This window comes from Triturus cristatus, chromosome 3_2 (assembly GCF_964204655.1).
Source record: "Triturus cristatus chromosome 3_2, aTriCri1.1, whole genome shotgun sequence".
NCBI lineage: Eukaryota > Metazoa > Chordata > Amphibia > Caudata > Salamandridae > Triturus > Triturus cristatus.
This window is the reverse complement of record NC_140584.1, coordinates 352,939,075-352,964,752: the sequence shown is the minus strand read 5'-3', so window position 1 is coordinate 352,964,752 and position 25,678 is coordinate 352,939,075. Positions and strand designations below refer to the sequence as shown.

At 45.2% G+C, this 25,678-nt stretch overlaps 1 protein-coding gene across 2 annotated transcripts in view; it reads right to left on the bottom strand.

Annotated features, from left to right (window-relative positions):
- The window catches only part of RHBDL2 (rhomboid like 2), a 129,826-nt gene that overhangs the window by 36,433 nt on the left and 67,715 nt on the right, over positions 1-25,678 (bottom strand). For both annotated transcript variants that reach the window (XM_085646820.1, XM_085646819.1), the window contains exon 4: positions 22,915-23,027. In XM_085646820.1, coding sequence (XP_085502946.1) covers positions 22,915-23,027 — 113 coding nt within the window. The remainder of the gene's footprint in view (positions 1-22,914; positions 23,028-25,678) is intronic.

The following is a 25,678-nucleotide window of genomic DNA, read 5'->3' as shown; positions in this document are numbered from 1 at the left end:
ATGTGTTATTCATTTTGTAAAATGCTGACTCGTCTTTGCCCTACAGAATAACAAACGGTTGTTATACATTCTTAACCGTGAAATGTGCCCTTGGTCTGTACATCATGCAAAGAACGCGTCTGGGTCACTAGAAGGTACAGAGTGTTGTGTTTAGATTGATCGTAGACACTTGTTAGACATATCATGCATACAGCTGCCAATGTTTGAAGGACAAGCGTCTTTAATATTGCAGAACAGTTTGGTTTAACATTCATTCGAACAAGAAGAGCTGATGCATGCTGTGAGAGCTGATCCTTTGATGTGATTCGACTAAGCTGATCTATACGGTATGGGGTCCCCCCTGTTAGCCTAAGAGACCTTCTAATAGTCTAATAATAATAATGTATTAGATTATAGTGAAAGGAGTGTGGCCATATACCACTGTCATTAATAGTATGATTGCTCCTTTCATTATATATGGTATTGTAATAATGCTCATGATTCTGATCTGTATTGTTAGTCTGCTGGTGTTAGCCAAAGTACTGCATCTTAGGACGCGAGGTTTATAAAATAAACTCTTTAAACTTTACCGTGTCTGTATTATTCAGTTGTGGACTAATAAATAAGTACAAACAGGTATTTCAGATTCCCACCACTCCTGAGAAATATCTAAGTCGCTTGTTCTGGTTTGTCTATACATTGGGACCACCTAGCTAGATCTAGGTTAACGAATGAGATACTAAGCTAGTCGGATAAGGGGTTCTGGGTTCTGAGGAGGATTTTCTGGTACACCACAATTCTCTGAGGTCCTGGTCTCCTGCGCATAGTTCTGTGCAAAAGCAGAATCCCTGCAACAACACGCCGCTGCTGACACGCCGCTGCTGACACACTGCTGCTGACACACCACTGCTGACACATCACTGCTGACACATTGCTGCTGACATGCTGCTTCTGTTACCACTGCTGACCCACCACTGCTGACATGCCGCTGCTGACACACCACTGCTGACACACCGCTGCTGACACACCCCTGCTGACACGCCGCTGCTGACACAACACTGCTGACACAACACTGCTGACACACCGCTGACACACCACTGCTGACACGCCACAGCTGACACGCCGCTGCAGACACCACTGCTGACACGCCACTGCTGACACATCGCTGCTGACACGCCGCTGCTGACACCACTGCTGACACGCCGCTGCTGACACACCACTGCTGACACGCCGCTGCTGACCCGCCGCTGTTGACACACCACTGCACACATCGCTGCTAACACATCGCTGCTGACACCGCTGCTGACACACCACTGCTGATACATCACTGCTGACACGCCGCTGCTGACACACTGCTGCTGACACACCACTGCTGACACACCACTGTCCTGGTTCTCCTCTGGAAGCCTTTGTATTTCATTATTCTCATAGTTTAGAGGACAGTGTAATGTGAATATGTAAAACCCCACTCTGGGTTAATGCTGTCTGGACAAATACATCAGAATCATTGGACAAGACTGCATTTAAAGGAAGAAATTTACTTTCTTAGCCCTGCATCTGAAGGAATGAAGCGGCACTCAGTACAACAAGCATTAAAAATGCAATGGGTCTCGCCTTTCATTAAGTTAAAGCCATTTGCTTTGCTATACAATACCATTAGCAAAGCAAATGGCTTTAACTTAATCAAAGGCGAGACCTATTGCATTTTCAATGCTTGTTTTCATTTGCTTTCTAGAGGAAAAATGTATAGTCTTAGTAACTTTAATAATTTCTGGCCTCTTTATGTTCCCTTACAGTATTTCATTAAATCGGTGACTGTTGAGCCCTTGACAGTTATATGCCACCCTTTCAAGGTCGAAAATACCGACCTAACCACTGGCGAACGGCGACCCTCAACTCTGGAGTGGCATCAGGGTGACCAAGAGACAAACCCAGTGGGGGGCAAAAAGCTAATAAAAAAATGAAAACATACTTACCTTTATTCCACTTTCCTTTATTCTTTCTTCTGGCATCAGCGCGACGGAAGGCACTCAAGGAGCCGCAGGTAACCCCCCTTCTGCAAATGCCAAAGTTGCTTTCATGCTGCAGATGAGCAGCATGAGAGCAGCACCAGGATTGGCCGGCGCAGGCTGCCTTGATGTTCCAGCAGTAACAGGAGGCCTGCTTTTCACCAAGCTGTTTGAGACAGCTAGGTGGAGAAGTTTACGCTGCATGGTGTAAACTGGTGGAGTGAACACCAATCCCTTGCTGCCAATCAGCAGCAATGCCCCGCCCCAAACACTGCTCTGGCTGGGAGCAGTGAAAAAGAAAAAGGTAATTAATTTTATAATTGTTTTATTTTTCACTTTTGCTGCACTGGCAGCAAGGGGGTGACGGTCCTCAGCCCTAATGCGTGTGCTGCCACTGAACCTACCACAATATAACATCAATCAATCAGTTGATTTGTGGAGCGCTGCTTGTCACCCGTGAGAGTATCCAGGCACTGGCAGGGTCCAGTTGATTAGCCAAATAGCCAGGTCTTCAGGGACTTTTGGAACTCTGGAAGAGATGGGGAGGTCTGTAGCTGAAAGGGTAGCTCATTCCATGTCTTCACTGCTAGGTAGGAGAAGGAGCAATCCCGGCACCTGCTACATCGGATGGGGGGGTAACGGCTAGAGAAAGGGATGCGGAGCGGAGGTGCTCTGGTGGGGCAATGGAAGTTCAGGTGGTGGTTCAGTTGTGTAGGGATTCGTATGCATGGGTCAGGAGCTTGAACTAGCATCTTTTCTGTACAGGGAGCCAGTGGAGTTCCCTGAGGTAGGAGGTGATGTAGGTTCATCTGGGGAGATCCAGGAGGAGTCTAGCTGGGGCGTTCTGTATGGTCTGTAGTTATCGGAGGAGGTGAGCTATGATCCCTGAGTAGAGAGTGTTGCCATAGTCCAGTTGGCTGGAGATGAGGGCCTGGGTGATGGTGCTTCTTGAGCTTTGGGGTAGCCATTTGAATATCTTAAGAAGCATGTGGAGGATGAAGGAGCCGGAGGAGTAGCCTGAGCAGACCTGAGTCGTCATGGTTAGCTTGCTGTCCAGAATGATGGCTAGGTTCCTAGCATGGTCAGTGGGGGTAGGAGTAAGTCCGATTTCTGGGGGCACCAGGATGCGTCCCATGGGGAGCTTTTGTTTCTGAAAATCAGTACCTCTGTCTTGTCCGTGTTGATCTTCAGGCAATTGTCCTTCATCCAGTTGGCGACGTCTAGCGTGCAGTTGTGGAAGTTAGTCTTGGTGGTGTCTTTAGAGAGGAGGAGGTTGAGTAAGTGTTGTTGGCATAGGATATGATGTTGAGTCGATCGGATTTGGCGAGGCTGGCCAGAGGTGCCATATAAGCTTTGAAGAGGGAGGGGCTGAGCGAGGATCCTTGGGGCACTCCACAGATGATTTCCTTGGGTTCCGAGGTGAAGGAGGAAGACAGACTTTTTGAGTTCTTCCGGTGAAGAAAGAGGTGATGCATCTGAGAGGAGCTCCTTGAATGCCTATGTTAAGCAGCCTGGTTATGAGTTAGTGGTGGGAGACCATATCAAAGGCTGCTGATAGGTCTAGGAGGATCAGAGCCGCAGTCTCTCCTCTGACGAGTAGGGCTTGGATGTTGTCAGTAGCCATGATGAGGGCTATCTTGGTGCTGTGGTTGCTGCGGAATCTGGATTGGGAGTAGTTGAGTATGAGGTTCCTTTCCAGATGTGAGGAGAGTTTTTGGTAGATTACTTTTTCTAATACTTTGTCCAGAAACGAGAGATGTGATATCAGTCGGTAGTTGTTGAGTTTGCTGGGGTCTGCAATGGTTTCTTTAGTAGGGTGTTGACTTCTGCGTGTTTCCAGTCCTATAGAAGGGTGGCCAAGGCAATTGAGGTGTTGAGCAAGGTGGTGAGTATGTGGCTCATTCTAGCCTTAGCTAGTTTGAAGGTGAGGACATGGGTCAGTTAGGGCCCCCTGAGTAGATTGAGTTCATGACGGAGGTGGTGCCCTGTTGGGCGAGCTGGCTCCATTCAATTAGTCAGATGTCTGTGGTGGTAGCAGGGTAGGTGTGTTGGTTGAAGAAGTCAGTGGCTTTAGGCTGGGGTTTGCAGTTTCTGTAGCTGTTGGTGATCTTGTCATAGAAGACGTTTGCAAGGTTGTTGCAATGTTCCAATGTGTGGGTAATATTACTTGTTGTGGCTTGAAGGTTGGAGAATTTGTTGTAAAGTTAAGATGTTAGGTAGCCAGGTAATGTAGATTTTAAGATATAGATTTATTTTAGAAGTAATATCTTAGTTACAGGTTATATCAATAGCCCCACCAGGTGCAGCATCCTTGCTGCTCAGCTCACTCTCTCCAACTGACCTTCATACCAACCAAAAACTCATCAACATTCCCAGTGGCCAAACGAAAGTTGAGGGGGCCCCCTGCAAGGTATATGGAGGGTCCCCCACTCTGGATTTAATCCAGAACACTCAGGCCTGAGTAGTGTGCTGAGGGGCCCACTGCAGCTCAGGGCCCCCCCCCCACACTGCAGGGGCTGCGGGGGCCTGTGTTACGCCCCTGAACATTCCATTACATAACACTCACACTGGCTGAGCAGCAGGGACCTGGAAACTATGGAGAGGATGCATAGCAACAACCATAGGTTAAAACAGAATTCTTTGATGATGTTGAAGATTACTTAGTTGTTATTGGAGCTTGATTCGATGTGTGAGGCTAAGGCCTTTTTCTTCTATTTCTTACGTGTCTGTGGTAGAGGTTGAGGGCTGTCTTCAAGGCAGTCTTGGCGGTCGTGTCCTTGCTGGTACGCCAACTTCTTTCCAGTTGTTTTCAGTATCATTTAGCAGTTCAGAGGTCTTCAGTCTACAAGCTAGTTTGCTTGGTGGACCTTCTGTGGGTGTTGTTGCAAATGGGAGCAACGCTGTTGGTGCAGTTGCTGATCCAATTGTTGAAGCTTCTGATGTTCAGGGCTAGGAAGTTGAAGAAGATGGGGTGGAAAGTGTTGAGAGCATTAATTCATGTGTCCTTTGAATCTTTGCTCCAGATGCACTGGGGGGGGGGGGTGTTAGGCAGAGTGGGGGCAGAGGTCCGTGAGCTGGTGATGTTGAAGTTAATGATTGAGTGGTCAGTCCAGGTGACTTCCGTGGTGTCGCTGTACCTGATGCGGTTGCTAGAGGTGAAGATGGGAATTGGCATGTGGACTGCGGTGTGCGTGGGGTTATGGATGAGTTGGGTGAGCCAGATGTGGTTCATGCAGTTGAGAAGGCTGGTAGTGTTGATATCATTGTGGTCGTCAAGATGGAAGTTGAGGTTGCTGAGCAAATTGTAGTTGTTAGAGTCTCTTGCGAGGGTGGCGATTAAGTCGGCGATGAAGTTGCAGAAGGCTGGACTTGGTCCTGGAGGACGGTAGGCCAGGGTACCCCGGATGGTGGTTTTGCTGTCTGTTTGAAATGGGAAGTTGAGGTGTTCCGTGGCAGGGGTGATGTCATCATTTGAATGATTGGTAGATTGGACTGATTCCTTGCGTATGATGGTGATCTCTCCACCAGGCTTGTTGATACGGTCGCAGTGGATGATATTATATCCTTTGAGTATTGCAATGGTGATCCTGGGCGAGGAAGTGGGGTTGAGCCAGGTCTCAGTGAGGAAGAGAACGTTGGGTGTGAGGGTGGAGATGAGGTCCCAAATCTTGGTGGTGTGTTTGTATAGTGAGCATGTGTTGAGCAGGTTGCATGCAAGTTGGTGTTTTTGTTCAGGTGGTGTCTGTGGTGTGCTCGGGGTCGGGCTGGCCGGTAAGTTGGTGTGTGCTCTGGCAGGTTAAGTGTTAGTCGGTGCAGGTGAAAGATCCTATTGTGGAGTGTGGGTCAGGGCGGTGGCAGTGTTTGTTGCGGCATCCGGGGTCAACAGCTTAGAGCTCAGCGATGGGGTATCCTCGGGGCAGGAGGGCCAGGGGTCATGATGCTAGGCGTGGTGTAGGTGGGGACAGTCACAGATGGGCTTGCCTGGCATGCTATCAGCGTACCCAAAGCGATACCAAAAGGGATGATGGACGGAGCGTTTCAGCAAATCAAACACTCACCCCCTGTCAACTGATTTGGGTTTAATCCATCATCAAGCACGTGGGCGCTGCGGCCTGCATTAAGCAGGTATTGGGTTAGGTGGGGCTTCTGTTTGCGAGAAGAATGGTGAGTGGGAAAACCGCATGACCAACATTAAGCAGGTCCTGGGGTAGGTGGGGGCATCTGTTTGCGGGAAGAATGGTAAGCGGCAAAACCCAGACAACGGCAGTGATGAGGTTTGAATAAGCAGTGTTAGACCTGGCACCATTGGCGTGGGTCTCCCCTGCATTTTTTATCTTTGCCTCCTGTGTTTTTGCTGTATGTTGGACTTCGTTTTGCTGGTCTAGATGCTTTGGGCACTTTCCCACTGCTGTTCAGTGCCAAAGTGCAAGTGCTCCTTTTGTAAGTTGTTGTGATGGACTGGTGTTTCCATGATTGGCTATTTGCTTTACTAGTCAGATCCTAGTACAGTGCACTACGTGTGCCCAGGGCCTGTAAATAAAATGCTGCTAGTGGGCTGCAGCACTGATTGTGCCACCCACAGAAACAGCCTGTAAAATGTAACACTGGACCGCCATTGCAGAGCCTGTGTGCAGTCTGGGACTGCCATGTCGACTTGGTAAGTGCACACACTTGCCAGTCCCTAAAACTTCCCTTTTTTACATATTAGTCACCTCTAAGGTAGGCCCAAGGTACCCCTGGGGGCAGGGGGCAGTGTATGTGAAAGGTAGGACATGCCCTGGTGTGTGTGGCATGTCCTAATAGTGAATTACTGTCAATTTCGTTTTTCACTATTGGAAGGCTACCTGTTCCCATAGGACAGAATGGGGAGTTTGTTCATAACACCTTATAAACATAACGGGCCCTGGGAACAAGGTAGGAAAATAAAGTTTTGTATGCAGTTACTCAGAACGTTAAAAGGCATCTTTTAGTGAGGGTGATTTTTACATTCTGTGTTTGAAAATACCACTTTTAGAAAGTAGGTATTTTCTTGCCTAACCATCCAGTGTGCCTCTGCTAGGTTTCTGTATTGCATGTCTGGCTTTTGGATGACAGGGGCTGGAGAGGGGCAGTGGCTCCAGAAGTCTAATGAGTCAGGGATAGGCTGAATAGATCTGGGTTGCATTTAGAGTAGGGGGAGGAGATTTCCTTTCACCTGAATGGGCTTGGTCTGCCTTCAATAATGCTGTCTCCACCTCCTGCGAGGAAGCTGCACCAATGAGGACAGAACTCGTTTTGGCTGGGCATAGACACTCTCTGCCTTCAGAGAACAAAGGATTTGTGTGTATATAAAGAGGGGCCCAGACCCCAGACTTTTCGATCACTTCTGGGAAATCAAGAGGAACCTTTGCCAAGGAGAAGAGCCGGAGAAGCTGAGGAGGAATACTGCCACTGTGCTGTTTGCCGTCTGGGGTTGGCCTGCAGTGGCTACTTGCTGCCAAGTAAAGGAGAAAGGACTTTGCTGCTTGCTTTGTCCCCCCTGCTTGAAGAAAAGATCTCCAAGGGCTTGAACTGAGCTTGCTCCCTGTTCTAGAGGTCTCAAGAACAGCAAAGACCTCACCGTGCCTGTGGGCCCCGTCTATGATTGTCGCCGCAGAAGAAAAGGGTAACCGAGTCTGTCATTGAGTCTGTCGCCGGATTCCGTGTCCTGAAAGCACAGCTGAGAGCAATGCCTTACTTCAAAACACAACCCTGGTCTCTCCGACTCCGTCAACGACCCGCTGCTTGCACAGCGTCCTGTGGGCGCAACTCTTCGCTACACGCTGCAAGGACATCATAGACTCTGTCACTGCCCAACCCGTACATCGACCGGCTTCGTCACCACACGTGACTTGCCAGCACTGCAGCGAGCATTGTCTCACTCTTCAATGCAAGCCATGGTCTCACCGACTCCGTCAACGAGCCGCTGCCTGCGTCGAATTGTGAGGACATCACCCGCTGCAATGCTCCGCTTCCCAACGCGACTGCGACGTTTGCCCTGACCGACTCGCACCGATGTGTTGGTTGCAACAAGAAAGGTACTGTGTCCAAGTTTGTCAATGCTTTAGCTGGCCCGTATCGATGCGGTCGGCTGGAATTGTTAGACTCTGTCATAGTCAGTATCGTGGTAGCCCCAGGAGGAGCTACCGATTTTCCTGCACTTTAAAGGTTATTTTGCACAAGTACTATTTTTCAAGAGTATTATATGTTGGATTTTTATTGTATTTGGCCTTTTTGGTTTAGATAAAGATTCCCTATTTCTCTAAACTGGTGTGGTGTCCATTTGTAGTGTTTTCACTGTATTACTGTATGTGTTCACAAATGCTTAACACACTGCCTCTGAGATAAGCCTGTCTGCTGGTGCCAAGTTACCAAGGGGGTGAGCAGGGTTTATTTTAAGAGTGTATCCATCAGAAGCAAGAGTCCCTATTTGGACAAAGGTACCTACCTCTGCCAACTAGGGACCCTCATTTCTACCAAGCAGGAACTGCAGGCCACAAACAAGTGGCTGGCTAGGTGGCATATTTAAAATAGGTTTGCGTCACACTTCTACCACACAACGTGGTACTTTTTGTTTTTCTATTACATATTTTATTTCCTTTGGTACATTACATATGCCAACATTCACATTTTAGTACAATACAATGCTGTCCCTTCGCCTTATGCTACCATTCATCATCCCTGAGTGTGCATCTGTATTTGCAGGTATCGTCTGGTTGGCTATTTATGTTTGAAACCCCCTAACTCTCCCCAAATCCCACCTCCCTTCCCCCTCCCTGTCGGCCATTTAGACACTTCACTTATGCTAGTTGTCGCTTTCCTTGCTACTCACGGGCTACCCGTGTAGCCCTCGTGTTTTCGTCCTCTTAACCCCCCTTACTCTGTCTACCTTGATATGCTTATGGGTTAATCTCCCCGAGTTCCAGCTCTGGGTCACCCTCTGGGCCCTGTCTCTGGGGGCTCCCCTGTCTAGAGTTCGCCGCTGGGGTGTTGTTACCAGATTCCTGGTCATTGTGTTTCATCTCTTCGACCAATGCCTCCCACGCCTGGGCACTCTCTATTCCGCCTAGGCCCTTTCTTGCGTTCCTCAATAAAACTCTGCTCTCACAGCCCGCCCACTTCTCTAGCTCCCGCTTTCACCTGGTGATGCTAGGGCCATTTGGTGTTTTCCACCAACTGGTGATTTCCCGCTTAGCTAAAATAAAATAGCCAGCTCCTGGAATTTGGCAGTGTATTTTGTCTTGACTGTGTGTGGGAACATGTTGAACAGGCAGTGTGCTGGTGTTTATGGTACTACTCTGTCCGTTATTCGTGCCGTTTTCGTCATCACCTCCTGACAGTAGTGTGCCAAGGCTCGCAACTCCACATCATGTGGATGAAATTCGCTGCCACTTCCCTGCACCTCGGGCATTTTGCATCTTCCCTATGAAAGTATTGATTTATTAGTTCTGGAGTAATGTACACATGATGCAGTGTTTAAAAGCTAGTCAACCCAAACCGTGCTTTTCTGGACACCTTCGGTGTTCTTTGCAGTATGTTTTCCCAGTCCTTGTCCTCTGGGAGCGTCCTAGATCCTCCATCCAGCGATTTCTCAAGTCAGCCAATGACTTAGAAGAGTCTCTCCCTATTGCTCTATACAGACACATGACTGCCTTTATGATGCCCCCAGCTATCCCTATGTACTCGCATGTGACGTGCCATGGCGATTTGAGAGTACCCATCTGCCAGTGTCGTCGCATCGCCCCCGTGACCGCTCTGTGGAGCAGAAACTGGCCCTGTGGGATGTCCCAGTCAGTACTGAATTCCTCGAATGGAAGCAGTTCTACGTCTCTACAAATACCTACTCTCGTCGCCCCTGAATGTACCCATTCATCTAATACTCCCCATTGTTCCCCATGTGGCAACGCCCTGATCGTTATTAGTGGCAGCTCCAGTGAATATGGGTGTCTCGTATGGGTCATCTGGAGGTATCTGCTCCAACACCGCTTCATCACTCTATGCTCATTGGTATGTATGTGCTGTGGCTTGGTGGTCCTCATTAGGGTGTGGAGTAATTCATCCCTCTCCTGAGTGAATGGGGGCACCCCCCTATCCAGGGTAATCCTCCCTGCTATCCATTAGGTGAATCTCTGCAGCTGCCCTGCCAGGTAGTAAGCCTCAAATTCCGTGGTTGCCAGCCCTCCCTCTGCCGATGGCCGCTTTAACGCCGCAACGTGGTACATGTGTGATGCATACGTCTATGACCGATTTATGAAGCCACACAAAGCCACTTTGTGTGGTTTTGAATAGCTTAAAAATCTGGAGTAAGGTAATGCAGAGCAAATCACTGTTTTGCCGTACTCTGCATAAGGGAGGCGTTCCATGGGCATTGTGGTGGGTGTTCCCACGCAACTTCCATGTTTTTTTTACAAATTCCCAGGTTAACAAGGGCTTGCCCTGCGCCACAAATTTCGTCAATATGGCTTCTGGTGTCCAGGTGCATAGTGATGCGGTTGCGCTGTGGCCTGCATTAAGTAGGTGCTTGGGTGGGCGGGGCTTCTGTTGGTGAGAAGAACAGTAAGTAGGAAAACCCCGGCGGGGAAACCCAGGCAATGGGGGTGTCATTAAATCAGGCAGGAACAAGCAGGAACTGGAGGCTTGCTGCGCCCTCATTAAGGCTGGTGCATCTGTTGGATGGAAGAAAGGTGAGCTGGAAAATCAGGACAGTAACAATGATTGAACGAGGCTGGAACAAGCAGGAACTGGAGGCCATAGGAAAGTGGCAGGCTAGGTGCGCGGGTGCCACCACTACATCACCCACTGCTACATCATCATGGTAAGATTATTATTACAATTCTTAACTTTGCATTGATGCAGATTAACATTGTAGTTGTAGACGATTTAGCCCATGCAGAGCTTCATTGAGCCAGTAGCTGCCAGTGGAAGCCACGGGCACTCATTTCTGTGGACCGGTACGTTTTTTTCCTTATCAGATATTCCCAAGAACAAGAGAGGGAAAAACAAACAAAGGGGAAAGATGGAGAAAGATGGAGGAAGAGAAAGACGAAAAACCGTCACAAAGGGAGAAAGGAGGAATCTGTAAGATTGAGATGAAAGGGCAGAGAGTGTCTCGTAGAGAATTAAAGAGGCATGAGGTGGCTTCAAGAGTGTGCAGACATTTAATAGCGCCAACCGCTGGCTTCAGAGTAGAGCTTTGGGCACCGGCATTCATTCTTTTAGAAATGAAGCACTGATTAGAAACTAAATATTTTTGTCAAGTGATATAGTGAGGCTATACTCCCTTGACAGGTTTAACCTTATATAAATGTTACTTGTCCAGACTTTGTTACCGTCTGCTGTAAAATCAAATAAATCTCCACTATCTTCAGACTGCAGATATTTGGCGCTATGGATATCATCTGTTATGACTAGCAGCTGATGAGTACTTTCTTCCCGCAGAGAGGTTTCAAAGTCAGTAAATATAGGCAACTTTTGCTCTCATGAAAAATTGCAGAGATTAATCTACTCAACTTCAGTTTGTTGGCTAAACCTAGCCTGAAAGGCCAATTCATGAAACTCATGTTGTCAACAGAGAAGAGCTAGAAGGCTGGATCAGTCATGCTCAGGTTCAAATCTATAAACTGCTGCAGCACACAAGCCTCAACCCACTGAGCTTTCCCGCTTTCTATTAAATCATCAGGAAAACAAAGTAATTCATAAAAATTAGACCAGGCGTAATAATAACACCACTACTCATAACATAAAGACTAACAACAAAAGCAGCAAATAGTATATTTATTATTGATAGCAAACATTACAACAATAATAATAACCGCTGAGTTAGTACACACTATAAAGTCATGGCTACTCATTTTATCGGCCTTTGCAGGAGAAAAATGGTTTCGCCGTCATGGCAGGATTCATTTGAGTGTCCGCATAGTATCAGGTGGTTACCTAGGCCAAAGACCTCCATGATTCAAGCTGAGCAATAATCAAACTCCTGGGAACTTGTTTCTGCCTCTCTGGAGAAACCGCATACGGGCCTCAGCCCATAGACAACACAAACGTCTTCCATGCAGTGGCGGTTAGCATCTACGGGGTCGGCGCAATCACAAAATTACATTTTAAAAAATCAAGCAGTTACCTGAACATGACATGCTCCGCTCAAGGCCTCTTCTTTTGCCCATGGGGGAATTGGATGATGCAATTCCCTTGACCAATCTTTGCTTCTCAGATGCTGTTAACCAGCACATGAGCAGCGCCCTGATTGGAGGGCGTGGCCTCACTCGGCGCTCCCCGGTTTGCTGGAGGCCTGCACTTGCTCTCACTTGCTTCTTTTACTGGTGCATGTTGACGGTCACCTGAACTTAGTCAGCGCCTCAGAGGCCCTAGCAAGCATTCCACCGGCATTGGGCGGAGCACCGGGTGCAGTGCAATGCTCCGAGGCTGCCGGAAGGGCAGGGCCTTGCCCTTGCCTAATTTATTTTAACCCGTCAGTCTACTCTAAAGTGTCTGACTCAGACGTACTTGCTGCCACTGCTCAATAGAAATGGTATCCATCATGAAAGCCAAAGCGCCGGCGGGATAAAAAAAGGTGTGATTATCTTTCTGTAAATCATCATCACATCATGTGATTTGCACTGTGTGTGAAGTGCCACCAGGCCAGCAGTAACGCTCAGGCCTGTGCAGCCTTCTTGTCCACAGATGGCGGTTCCTGCAGGTTCAGGAGCCCCTGTTTTATGTGCTTCTTAGGTACAAAAAGCACTGCAAATTGCGTTTACGAAACAGGGACAGCAATAATTCCATTAAAAATTGCCAAAACATACTTTATTTCGCGATGGGGTTAGAGCCATTGTAGTGGGGGTCGTTTATAAGCCCACGGTTGTGCAAGGTGCGAGGTGAAGCAGGCTTTTAGCTCTGATGGTCTCAGAAAGACGGCCTAACAGCTAGGTTGATGTTTGCCAAGAGAACGAAAATAACGCCGTGCATCAGAACTATTTGTTAGCTACACAGCTTAGGTCAAAAACGATACTGTGCCTTCCAATGAAAACGGGGATACCAGTAGACAATCTTCATTGTTTGTTCGTTCAAGTTGTGCAAGTCCGTGCTGGAGGACGCTTTACAACTCTTGCATAGAGCACGATTGAATCTGTGCATTCCCTTTACAAAAACAGAACTAATACCTGTCATAGCAGCAAGTGCTCTGTGGCATCAATGAAGTAACACCAGATCTAAGTCTCCTCAGCTCAGCTGGATGGCTTTAAATATACACAAACTCACTTCCTCCAAACAAAAAAGTTAAATTGTCTGAGAAGCACAAACTGTGCCATAAAGTACAGATTTCATGTTGGTAAATACTGTATATTCGACTTCCAAATTGCATGCAATCTAATCGAGTATGCATATGTACTACTCCCTCACAGCACACATTGTTTCCCACAAGCATAGGTATTACCATCAAATGCCAGAGATGGCCAGCATAATGCCAAGGACAACACAATAGGCCAATAATGGGCACCATTTCGTGAATGCCATCTTTGTGTCAGGTCTAGACACCATTAATACTATGGATGCCCAAAATATATTAAAAACGGTAATGAGGGTGGCACCATAAATTCAAGGATGCCCTCGTTTGTCAATGGTGGCCATCATTATACAACATGTGGCTACCTCAATTTGACAATGATGCTAATATCCGAACACTGGCCACCACCGTGTCATGCCACCATTATGCCAGGGCTAGGCATTATAATGCATGTGAGTATTGTCTTTTCCCTAAAAGTGGCACATAGACCACTGGAATGTTTCACATGTCCCTTTTCAATACACTAGTCATTTGACCTAATTTATTCCAAAATTGTGCTTTAAATGGGCAGAGGATCCTCCTATCAAAACCTTACTTGGAGGAAGGCTCCCTTGCTGAAATTCAGATCGGGTATTACATCTGCCTTTCATCAGTGCCAGTTGAGGATGTGGGCGGAGCCAATAGAGAGTGGGTGGAGCCAGTGGAGGAAATGGGCAGAGCCAGGTGAAAGTGGGTGTAGCCTCCGACCAATATTTGAGCACCTGGACTTCATATTTTACAAATTAAGCACTGCGTGTATATCAAATGGAAGGCTAACACAGAGAGTATTAATTCAGTATCCGAAATCGGCAAATGCTTGCGAACTGAGAGATTGTTTAGTGAAGTAAATTTCAGATGAATTATACAGCCAAAGCAGCAACACAAAGGAAATTCTCAGGCTGATATGTCAACAGCAGAACAAATCTGCATGCCGGCCTGAAGCCATCTCTGGACAGTGCTTAATTTGCAAAGGAATGAGTGCAGGTGCCCGAAGCTTTACCTTGAAGCCAGCTCTATTAAATGTCTGAGCAGTAGTTTGGACGGATATCAAATGTTTAATGTTCACGCTGAGCCCTCACATGCTGGAAGAGCTAAGGGTGGCCTCTTGACAGCTATTTCTGTGAAGTATAATATGATTAAAAACGGTTTCATTGGTGGAATTGCCCTGGTACCAAATGCTTATGATTAAGGATTTATTTCCAGTACCCTTGCTCCTAATAAATTGGTACTATAATATATTTGATGCCAATGCTACATCGGTTATTGAAAAATTACAGGATGAGATTGTTAAAGTGACTAATAGCGTATTTCCCCTTTTTATTATGTGGATAGGTGATTTTAATTGTGCTTTGTGCAAGTTTAGCGGGACTAGAGTCTGTGGTTTGGTAGACCTAAGTGATCAGCCTTTGGCACATTTTAAGCACTGAAAACAAGGGGATGCTTTGAATAATATCATCACGATTAATGAACTTTGTATCCTGGATATGCCTAGTTTTTCTAGACCATTGGGTATACCCACCTTTCAAGGTACAGGGGGCCAAATGAGTGTAATTGATTTCGCCATGGTCTCTAGCAGGTATATCCACCTTGTTAATGATTTTCAGATTGAAGTGAATCCTGATAGCGACCATAACCCCTTAATCTTAAGTCTGAACTCTGTCTTTGAGAGAGTTCAGACCCTGGAACAGCCAATAAAATACAACCAGAATCAAGGGGTCTCCTTAAAATGGGATAAGGTAGACGTAAGGCAATTGGAGGTGGAGATTTTTAAGACGAATAAGGTAGGGATAGATGCTTGCTTAACCTCCACCACTGAGCCAGATTTAATAATTAAGAACTTTGAGGCTCTTCTAGGCAATGTGGCATCCCACCTCTTAAAAACTGTGGGGGGGGGGGGGGGGGGGGAGAAATTGGATACAAATGGTTTGATGCTGAATGTTCCGCAGCACAATCAAGATTAACGAAGGCATTACATCAAGTACCACGGGATAGAGAGCTTGTTGGAAATTCTAGGAAAATGTACAGAGATGTTATCAATAGGCGAAAATCAGATTTAAGGACAAAGGCATGGGAAGACTTAAGTAAAGCGTCAGAACTGAGGGATAGCAGGCTATTTTGGGAGGTAATAAACCGCCCATTTTTACAGGGTGAAGAAAAGGGCAATATGCTAGTGCATATACCGGGGGATATCTGGGAAGCACATTATGGAAGAATTTTTAATCCGAATGAGGTGACGTTGTCTACTCCTAATGAGAGGGTCGGCGATTTCCATCTGGAATCAGCCCAAACGCTTAGCCTATCACTTATTCTCAGAGGTAGAGGCTGCTTTAAGGAAGGGCACCATACTAAAGGCCCCAGGGCCAGACGCAGTCCCTTTAGATCTTTTTAAACATAACGTTGAGGTGTGGGCACCACTTTTATTAAATGTATTTAGAGCAATTGTGGTAGGGCGTATTCCAACTTCCTGGCAAGAGGCGGTAGTGGTACCGATCTTTAAAAAGGGTGATAAGGGTGATCCGTGCTGCTACAGACCGATATCATTAATAGATGCGTCTTGTAAGTTGATGGGAAGAGTGATACTGGCACGCCTGGAAACATGGGCTGAGTCATCAGGTATTATTGTGGATTCCCAGTATGGGTTTAGGAGAGGCAAAGGAACCACAGAGCAATGTCTTAATTTGGCTTTAATTATGGGTAAGTACATGAGGGCCAGGCGTAGTTGTATTCACCTGGCCTTTATGGACTTATCCAATGCTTTTGACACTGTGTGTAGAGCAAAGTTGTGGCAAATGATGGAGACCATGGGGTTTGAAGAACCTTTGGTCACCTTGCTTCGCAGGCTGCATGCTGCCACAACAGTGAGGATTCGATTTGGATCAGGTGGTGAGAAGACAAAATCTATCCCATCTTCTGAAGGTGTACGCCAGGGATGTATTCTGGCTCCTTTTTTATTCCTGGTGTACACCAATGGTCTAGAAAGTTTTCTCCTGGACAGCAGTGCAGATTTCCCCCAGGTAAATGGCAAACGGATACCGATGTTATCTTATGCAGATGATACGGTGCTAATGACCCTCACTGCCAATAGTATGCAAATTTGTTTGAATGCCTTTGATACTTTCATGGAAGGATTAGATCTTAGGGTCAACTTCACAAAGTCTTTTGCCATGACCTGTGGTCCCAAAGGGGTAAAATCTCGCAGGTTTATGGTGAATGACTCAATTATTGCGAAAGTGGACAATTTTAATTATCTGGGGAATTTATTCAATAAAACGATGAGTTGGGACTTTTTAAGAGCAGCCCGCGCCCAAAAGGCTACACAATCTATAGAGGCCCTTTTTCGTTTTTCTAGTAAATTGGGTCAAAAGCCAATTGTAGAACTAAAAACTCTATATAAAGCAAAATGCCTCCCTGTTGCCACATATGGTGCAGGAGTGTGGGGGACACAAAATTGTGACAAGATCCAAGTTATGGAAAATAAATTTATAAAGCACCTTCTATCTGTCCCATCTGGTACTTCAAATAGATTCTGCCATACTGAGGTGGGTATTGATTTTGTGAGTGATATTATCCATGTCTCTCCTCTGTTGCTATGGAGCAAGGTTTGGCGGTCTGAAGAATTGAAACTCACAAAGGAAATTTTACAAGACTGCCTTAAGCTTGATTATTCTATGGAGATCCCATGGCTGTTGTATGTAAGGGAAACCCTTTATACGATTGGGATGGGACACATATTTGAAAATCCAGAAATGGTTGGCAAGGAATCTAAGCTAATGATTAAAAACGCTTACTGTACCAGGTTAGGCATGTTAAGAAATAGTGAGCATGCACTATATAATAGGGGTAAGCTGCAGCAGCAGTTTTACCTATCGAATATCATGCATACCCAATGGCGTTTTTATTTGACAAGGTTCCGTCTCAGCTCTTTGCACTTTCTTTTTGCTTTCCCAAAACAAGGGGGGTGGTGTGAGAGACTACCCCCTTGCCCTTGTAATGATAATGCCTCACAAAGCACAGTGCACCTCATCCTCTTTTGTGCTTTGTACAAAGATCCAAGAAACCGGTTTATTAAGCCTGTTTTGTTAACCCTTGGATCCCGTTACTATAAAGAGGGTTATGAGTATTTACTGTCCTTGTCATCTCCAGCTATATGTAGTGCTGTGCTTAGTTTTATTAGATTGCCACTCAATATTAGAAATCGATATTGAACAGTATTATTATTGGAAACCTATTGTAATAGATTACTTTATGGATTTGTATTTTAATGGAATGCACAAGCACTTTACAATATGTTTATATATGTGACCCCTTTAGCCTAAATGTATTGCAAATTTAATATGGATATATAACATGTTTTCTTTTTAAAATAATTTTATGTAATCTTTTTAAATCTGTGTATACTTTTATGATTCTACTTATGAATCGAAATAAAGTTTATTGAATCGTCTGAGCAGTCTTCAAGCCACCTCACCACTCTTTAATCCACTACCAGACACCCTCTGCTCCTTTATCTCACTCTCACAGGTTTCTCCATTCTCTTTTTGTGGCGGTTTTCCGTCTTTCTCTCTCTCTCTGTTACCTTTGGAAATATATGATGAGGAAAAATAAGTGCTGGTCCCCAAAAATGAGCGCCGGTGGACCCCACGGCAACCAGTGGCTCAAATTAAGCACTGTCTGGGCACAATGTTGGAATACAGCTACATGGCAATACGAAAGAAATTCTATTTTTTATTTGCATTTTAACTTTCAATGATATTGTATTTGTGAATGAGATCTCAAATAGACAAAGTGATGTACAAACTAATGTCACTCTCCTGCTATTGCAGCAGATTGTTTTAAATTATTTGCTTAGAAAGGGCATTAAGACTGAGCGTGGTGGCAAAGTTCGCCTGCTGTGTGAATAGCAATAATGATGAGCAAATCTTAAGGCACTGCACAATATGTACCACTAGGTGGCCTTGCAAGTCCAGAAACTGAGAATTGCTTGCAGTACCGTAGAAGGGATAATCTACTCTAACAGCAGCAAGCGAATTTAAAGAAATATTTTGCGGTGCCTTATGTTTTTTTAAGCTTCCGCTCATATTTTGTTCCGAAATGAACACAATTCAGTTCTGTGTATATTGCATCAACAAGTTTCCTCAAAGTAACCAAAAGTGTAAAGCCAACTGTAGAAAGGGATGTGGTGTTAAAGTCAGAGCCGTCGACTGTGATTCAGGTGCGAGTCCGGAATCGGCTGAAGATCCTGTGATTCTGGAGAAATCACTTAATTTCTCCGTGGATAAAAATATAAAAAATCTGACCTTGTGTAACTGGTGCTCATGTAAAGCGCTCAAATGTCCCTTGGCAGAGCTCGCACTACATAAAACTGAAAAGAGTTAAGTTTTCGCTTTTTCGGACATGATCAAAACATGTATATCTAAATTATTTTGTCGATTTATATAGCGCGAACTCGACCCAAAGTTATTGAAGCGCTTTACATGAGCACCGGTTACGTTACACAAAGACATTTTTGGTAAGCACAGGGAGATTAAGGGCCTTATTTATGAATGCCTAGCAACACTTTTTGTGCTGCCTTTGCGTCACTTTTTGCAACTCTGCGGTGGCGTAAACAATGCGCCACGTTGCGCCAGATTTACAAGGTGATGCATCTAGGCAGATGCGTCACCTTGTAAAGCCCTGCGCCACATTATACCTGCGTCAGGTATCATTTATGTAGGGTGGGCATTAACACGTAAAAAAGGTCGTAGAAGTGTCGCACTGAAATGATGAGATTTCACTGTGACACTTCTAGGACGCCACTGCGTCAAAACCTTATGCCAAGGCTGGCAGGTGTAAGGGTGACGCAGTGCCATAGGCACAGGCCTACCCCATGCCTTGCTGGAGTTGCGTCATGCTTGCAACACAACTCCAGCAATGCGTGACTTTTGCGGCAACAGATACGTCAGGATTCCTGATGTATCTGTCATTCCTTGCAAAATGGAGAACCGGTAAATACGGTGCATCCATCGTGTCGCAAGGAGGGTGCAGTAAAAACTGTTGCATCTCTGTTTTATTGCAGCGATGCAACAGTTTTCATAAATGAAGGCCCTATGTGATTTGCCCAAAATCACAGGATGTTGAGCCGACTCAGAGTCTCGAATGTGGTTCCTCAGCTCCGAAGTCGGCAGCTCTGGCAGTAAGCGTTACAAAAGGGGGTGGTGATGGACGGAGCATAAGAACCAATCAAACACTCACACCTAGTCAACAGATCTGGGTTTGATCCATCACCGTTCTTTAGCCTACTCTGCCACCCCAGTTCAGACATGGCCATATGCAAATCAGTCTGACCCTGTGCCTCATGGGAACAGTCCAGCCCTAACTGCCAAGCCATGCCTTCCTTGGACCGGAAACAAGCTTCCTAGGACCGGTTTCTGGCATTTCAGCCGTCTTCAGCCAGGCTTGCTTGAATCCAGTGGCAAAGTGAGCAAGGGACTCACGTCTGAGCATACCCTGCCAACTTATGCCGAACAAAGCGTTACAAAATGGGGTGGTGATGGACGGAGCATAAGAACCAATCAAACACTCACACCTAGTCAACAGATCTGGGTTTGATCCATCACCGTTCTTTAGCCCACTCTGCCACCCCAGTTCAGACATGACCATATGCAAATCAGTCTGACCCTGTGCCTCATGGGAACAGTCCAGCCCTAACTGCCAAGCCATGCCTTCCCTGGACCGGAAACAAGCTTCCTAGGACCGGTTTCTGGCATTTCAGCCGTCTTCAGCCAGGCTTGCTTGAATCCAGTGGCAAAGTGAGCAAGGGACTCACGTCTGAGCATACCCTGCCAACTTATGCCGAACAAAGCGTTACAAAAGGGGGTGGTGATGGACGCAGCATGAGAACCAATCAAACACTCACACCTAGTCAACAGATCTGGGTTTGATCCATCACCGTTCTTTAGCCCACTCTGCCACCCCAGTTCAGACATGGCCATATGCAAATCAGTCTGACCCTGTGCCTCATGGGAACAGTCCAGCCCTAACTGCCGTCAACCGTCAACCTGGAATACACAAAAATAGGCCACGGAGATGAAATGTCTGCATCATTCAAGTCAAGCAGGTTCTTATCAAAATCCTAGAACCACTCCAACACAACACTACATTTCTCTATTTGTGAACTCCTAGGGGAAAGTTCAAACCAATAGCAGCACAATGCAACAGAGTAAATGTTATGTTATTTTATATTTATAAAGCGCACAGATGCCACAGCCAAATAAGGTGCAGACACCAAAGGGAGGGTTATGAAAAATAATATGTATACCACTCCCGGACTTCTCATCATAGGTGTTCTCTCTAGACACACAAAGGGGTCTAGTTGTAGGGGATTTGTTTTTGTAAGAATATAGGGCATGGCTATATGACCTCCCAGCTGAACTACCACTGTCCCTTGTCACTGGAGTGTACGGAGGAACACCGCCGTACTTCAAATAATGTCTGGAAGTGTAAAAAGTATGAATAATAGGAAGTATTTTATTGCATAGCAACGTTTACTCGTATCAAGGAAGTTAAAAGTGTAACCAGACATATGTGTAGATCAAAAGTGTCTCCCTGCTAGTAAAGAGCTTGAGTAGTTTCATCGCGACCAATATTTAAAACAAGAAACAAGACAGAAGTTACTCCCTGCACCTATATTTTTCAATATATTCACATCATCTATCTGCACTTATGCTTTTCCCCCTAATTTATAATATATTATATATTCCTATACTGCAGCTTGAAAGTAGACTTTTAATCTTCCATTATGACCAAGAATCTACTTTAAAATAAAGAGTAGACACATCTCATAATGTCAGACAGCAGGTCTATCCAGCAAGTCAGATGGAGCTCCTAGGCCCAGGCACTGGAGTTACTGTGAGAACTCAGGGTCCTTACAGATTACACATTCGGACATGCTCTGACCTCATCCAGCAGAACTTATGATAAGGTCTTATCAGTTTTTTCATCAGTTAACAAACTTAAATGCCTTCACATGAATCATGAAATAACACATAAGTAAAATGTATCTCTCAAATATTAGCTTTAAAAATGTAGAAATGCCATCATTTTGTCCCGAAGGCATGCAAGCCGCGTGAGGCATAACATGATGAATATCCTCAGTGAAAATAACATTTATGTTATCAACAAAACAAAATATTGTCACTATAGTAAAAGTATCATTCCATTCACGATGGCCTGCTGCAAGTATAGTAAAAGTATATGTTTGCTTTCTATCATATATGTTCTAGCATTTCACAAAATGGGTTAGAGGGCCCTATCTGTCGCTCTTACGGTGAAACTAGTCCTAGATTCCTTGTGTTCCGGTTCAGAAAGGACCTGGCTTTGCAATTCAGGATGGACTGTTCATATTGGAGCAGGAGCAAGACTAATTTGCATATGGTGGGTCTAATCCAGCCGCGGCCACTGCAGGTAAGAGCGGTGAGGCTGGCTGGGGGGATTTCGAGAGACAACAACGAGGGGAAATAAATTATTTAGTTTATTTAAGTTTCCCTTGTGGTCATCTCTCGAAACGCCCCTCCCCCCGCCCCCACCCCAGCCGGCCCCACCGCTCTTACCTGCAGTGGCCGCAGCTGGTCTAATCTGAGGTGGTTTGGTGCGCAAAAGAATGATCGGATGGAATTCTACTCAAACGATTGCCAGTGGTTAGACTTATTGCAAGCATTCCTCCAGTTACCCTTCGTGTGTTTGATTTAACGCCCTAAGTGGCCAAGGGTATACCCAAACGTGGGTCTTGTGCTCACTGTGCTATTCACTGTGCCACTGGAACCAAACTGTCCCAACTAATGAGCCCCAATAAGGGCAAAAGGGGTCTTGGGCTGCTTGGATACCAGTTCAGAGAGGACCTGGTTTGATATTTTGGGCTGCATTGTCCCTGTTATAGTAGGACCAAGACTGATTTGAATATGCAGGGTCCAATCTGAGGTGGCATGGTGGGCAAAAGAATGATGGGTGAGAATACTACTCTGAGCGATTGCCAGTGGTTAGACTTATTGACACATTTCTCCCTTCAACTTTTGTGTGTATAATTCACAAAAAGTCCAACAGCGGCAAAAAATAGCATTTGGTATGGTAAGGGATGGGACACATGGCACAGATCATGGAGTAGCGAACAAAGCTAGCAGCCAGGACGTGGCACTGAATAACTCTGGTTGACACGTGCAGGCAGCACATTCAAAGCATATCCAGATGCTAGCAGTGAAGCTTGACCAATGTTCGGTTGGGAACATGTAAGAGGGCATGCACGGTGCACAAACAGGACATGACATCACTCTCAGTATCAAAATGCAGCTGTCCAATGAGCTGCCCTATCACCTTGCAAGCACTTGAAAAACAATGGGAGTGAAGCTATGTACAGGATCGGGTCCCAAATATAAAACATACATGTTACCACTTGTGAAAACATTAGAGCACAAAACAAAAATATAATAAAAGAAAACAGGCAGCTGACTGTGCGAGAAACACATACACTGCCATCTCTCCAGCCACTTAAAATCAATTCCATCAGAGCACGTCAACACATATGAAGCACAGCAGTGAGAAATTGTAACAAACCTGCAATGACTCCTAGAAGATACACCAGTCCGACACGATGCCCCTTGTGAACCATCTCCAATGGAATTCCAAAAACAAGCTGCAGAATTACATTTCCCAGGATATGCTGAATTCTGCAAACAAAAACATATTTTAGAACAGAGAAGCAGGTCGAATGGTACTTTAGAATACATATTACCAACATTCAAAATTGATGGAGAAAAATATTTCCAAAACGATGAAAAACATGCACTTGAATTCATGAAGAATGACTTTAACCTTGTTTTACTAACCTGTTTACTAGGTGTAAAACGTTAACATCCCCTACAATGCACCGCCTCCATGCACCCCGCCATGAAATACTTTGATGGAAGAACAACTACAATTCATAGAGGGTTACTTTAAACTCAACACTTCTTAGTGAGACAGTCAACTCATTTTTGTGTGCTTGTTATCGCCTCTTTACACTTTGTACCACCTTTTTTTTGCCAGGTGATTTAAAATTATTTCTAAAATGACTGTTCTAGCCACTTATTTTTATAACTGAATTTAATTTGTTATTTAGAATTTAAATCTGACATAAACTTCAGTGTCCAATAAACCTATAAGTGTAGATATTTTTGCCCAAACCCCCCCCCACTGTTGTTTGTATTGAGAGGTACGTTCCGCACAGGTTGTACGTAATGCACGTGTTATAGAAGAATCTCAAATTACGGGTTTAATTGCCTTTTTACCTATGATTAATTCCAGCTGAGTGTTGTGGTTGCATTTTGCCCAATTTCAATGTGTTTCAATTAAAACACAGGCCAATATATGAAAGATGACTGCCAAAGGGGAAAAGTATTATAGTCCTTGTAACGCAACCACAACGTAACGTGTAAAAGTGTGTTAATGTTCAAATAATGTGCTGTTAGCACAGAGACTAAAACCAGGCCTCCCAGCTCATTATGTCAACTCATCACATATTACAAGTTTCGATAGTGTGACTAGCCGATAACAACCTTCAGCGGTGCAATATATTGGACACACCATTAGCCAAGGATAACTCGTGTCACTTGACATTTGTTTCCAAAAACATGCTAGTTACAGTATATGTGACATACAGGTGTTATAGTATGACAATACTCAATACATTTAGGTGAAGTTGTACGTCTAGAAAATGATTCAGAGCTGGTGGGCTCCTCAAATGCCAGGTCTTTTTCAATCCGGAGTAAATTACTTCCTGGTGAGGTAAGGTGAGTACAATCCCTTGTCTTCTGCAAAAACACACTGCTGGCACACTGTGATTCCTAATCTAAGAAGCAGTGGGGCTCTGCCCCTCCTGTGGCATCCTCTGAAGTGTGTGCAGGGAACCCTCCCAGAAGCCACCCTGGATACACAGGGAGCGGGCATGGCTTGGTGGATAGACCAGGACGCAACTCAGATGTGATTTCTGGAAGTCCGCCACACTGTAAATGGTGGTTGGTTCTACCACTTAAGAAGTCCAGAAATGCTCAATTTAGATCTCTTTACATAATGGAAAGCTGTAAAGAGAGACAGTTTAAGGCATTAACAAGGTGGGCAATTGCCAGAGCACCGACTCTTCAAAATTCAAATGATGATAGGTCGCATTTGCTGTGGTTTATAGGTCACAATTCTGGCACCACCAACTTAGCTTTCCATCATTCCAAAGTAGGTTCACTGAATTCCATCAAACAGAGTAAATAAAAAAAAAATGTGTGCAGCACATGGAAATGCCATTATGTGGTATGAAGCGCTATGTTAATAAACAAATTATTGTTATCATCATTATTGTCATTATCTTTGTGAGTCGTTATTTCAAAGTGCAAACAGGTTGATATTTCGAAATAAGGGTGTACGGGCGCCAGGATTCAGTCCGGTTTCTCTGGGAGGGTGGCAGCTAAACGCTAGACAAGAATCCCCACTTATAGTGCCCCCCTTTGGTGGCTGGCCCTGGGAAGCAAACTGATGGCAATGTTAGTTCATCATAGAAACCTGAGTAGTGTCTTGCACTTAAAATCTGTGTCACTGTTCAAAGAGAAAAAAAATCCAGTCTTTGGAAAAGAATTGACTTTAGTGGAATAAAATATAGATCAAATGGAGAGATTTTAGAACTTGAAAACGGCGTGGGGAAAATTTGCAGATTACTAGGTGGCCAGCAAATAATGCCTCTTCAGGGTAAAGTCATGCCAGTCCTCTGGTTGCCGCTATAAAGCCTGGAGGGATGGAATTTTATTACGAAGAAATAATAGGTGGCCCACACCAGTCCCAGCACCATGAGCAAAAGCCCTTGCATGGTGAGCATCCCTTGGCGCACGGAAATGCCCAGATCGTTTCACCATCAGGGACTCTCCAGACACACTGGGATTCTGAGCACAAAACTGTCTTATTTAAGTGGCTCCATTGGCAGGCTGGCACACTGAGCATCATAGAATATTCGATGAGCACCATTACTGCCCACACCCTAGAATATTTGAGCAACACTGATATATTTATATTAAAACTATTTTCTGCAAATACATTTTGATGAACAATTAGCCCCTTAACTGCTGGCTCTCCCCACAAGTGCGGAGTCCTCCTTTGGCTATTTGGGGTCATCCGTGCTTTGATCTCCATAACATTTTAACTGCAAAAGGTATCCAAACCAAATTTGTATCCTTTTTTTACCAGCATTCTGGAGATTCTAAAGGTACCCAGGGTTTCTGTATTTCCCTGCAGGGGGGCGAGAGAATAGCAAAAATATACCCACATTTTAAGCTTTAAGGGAACATTAGTAAAAAGTGCT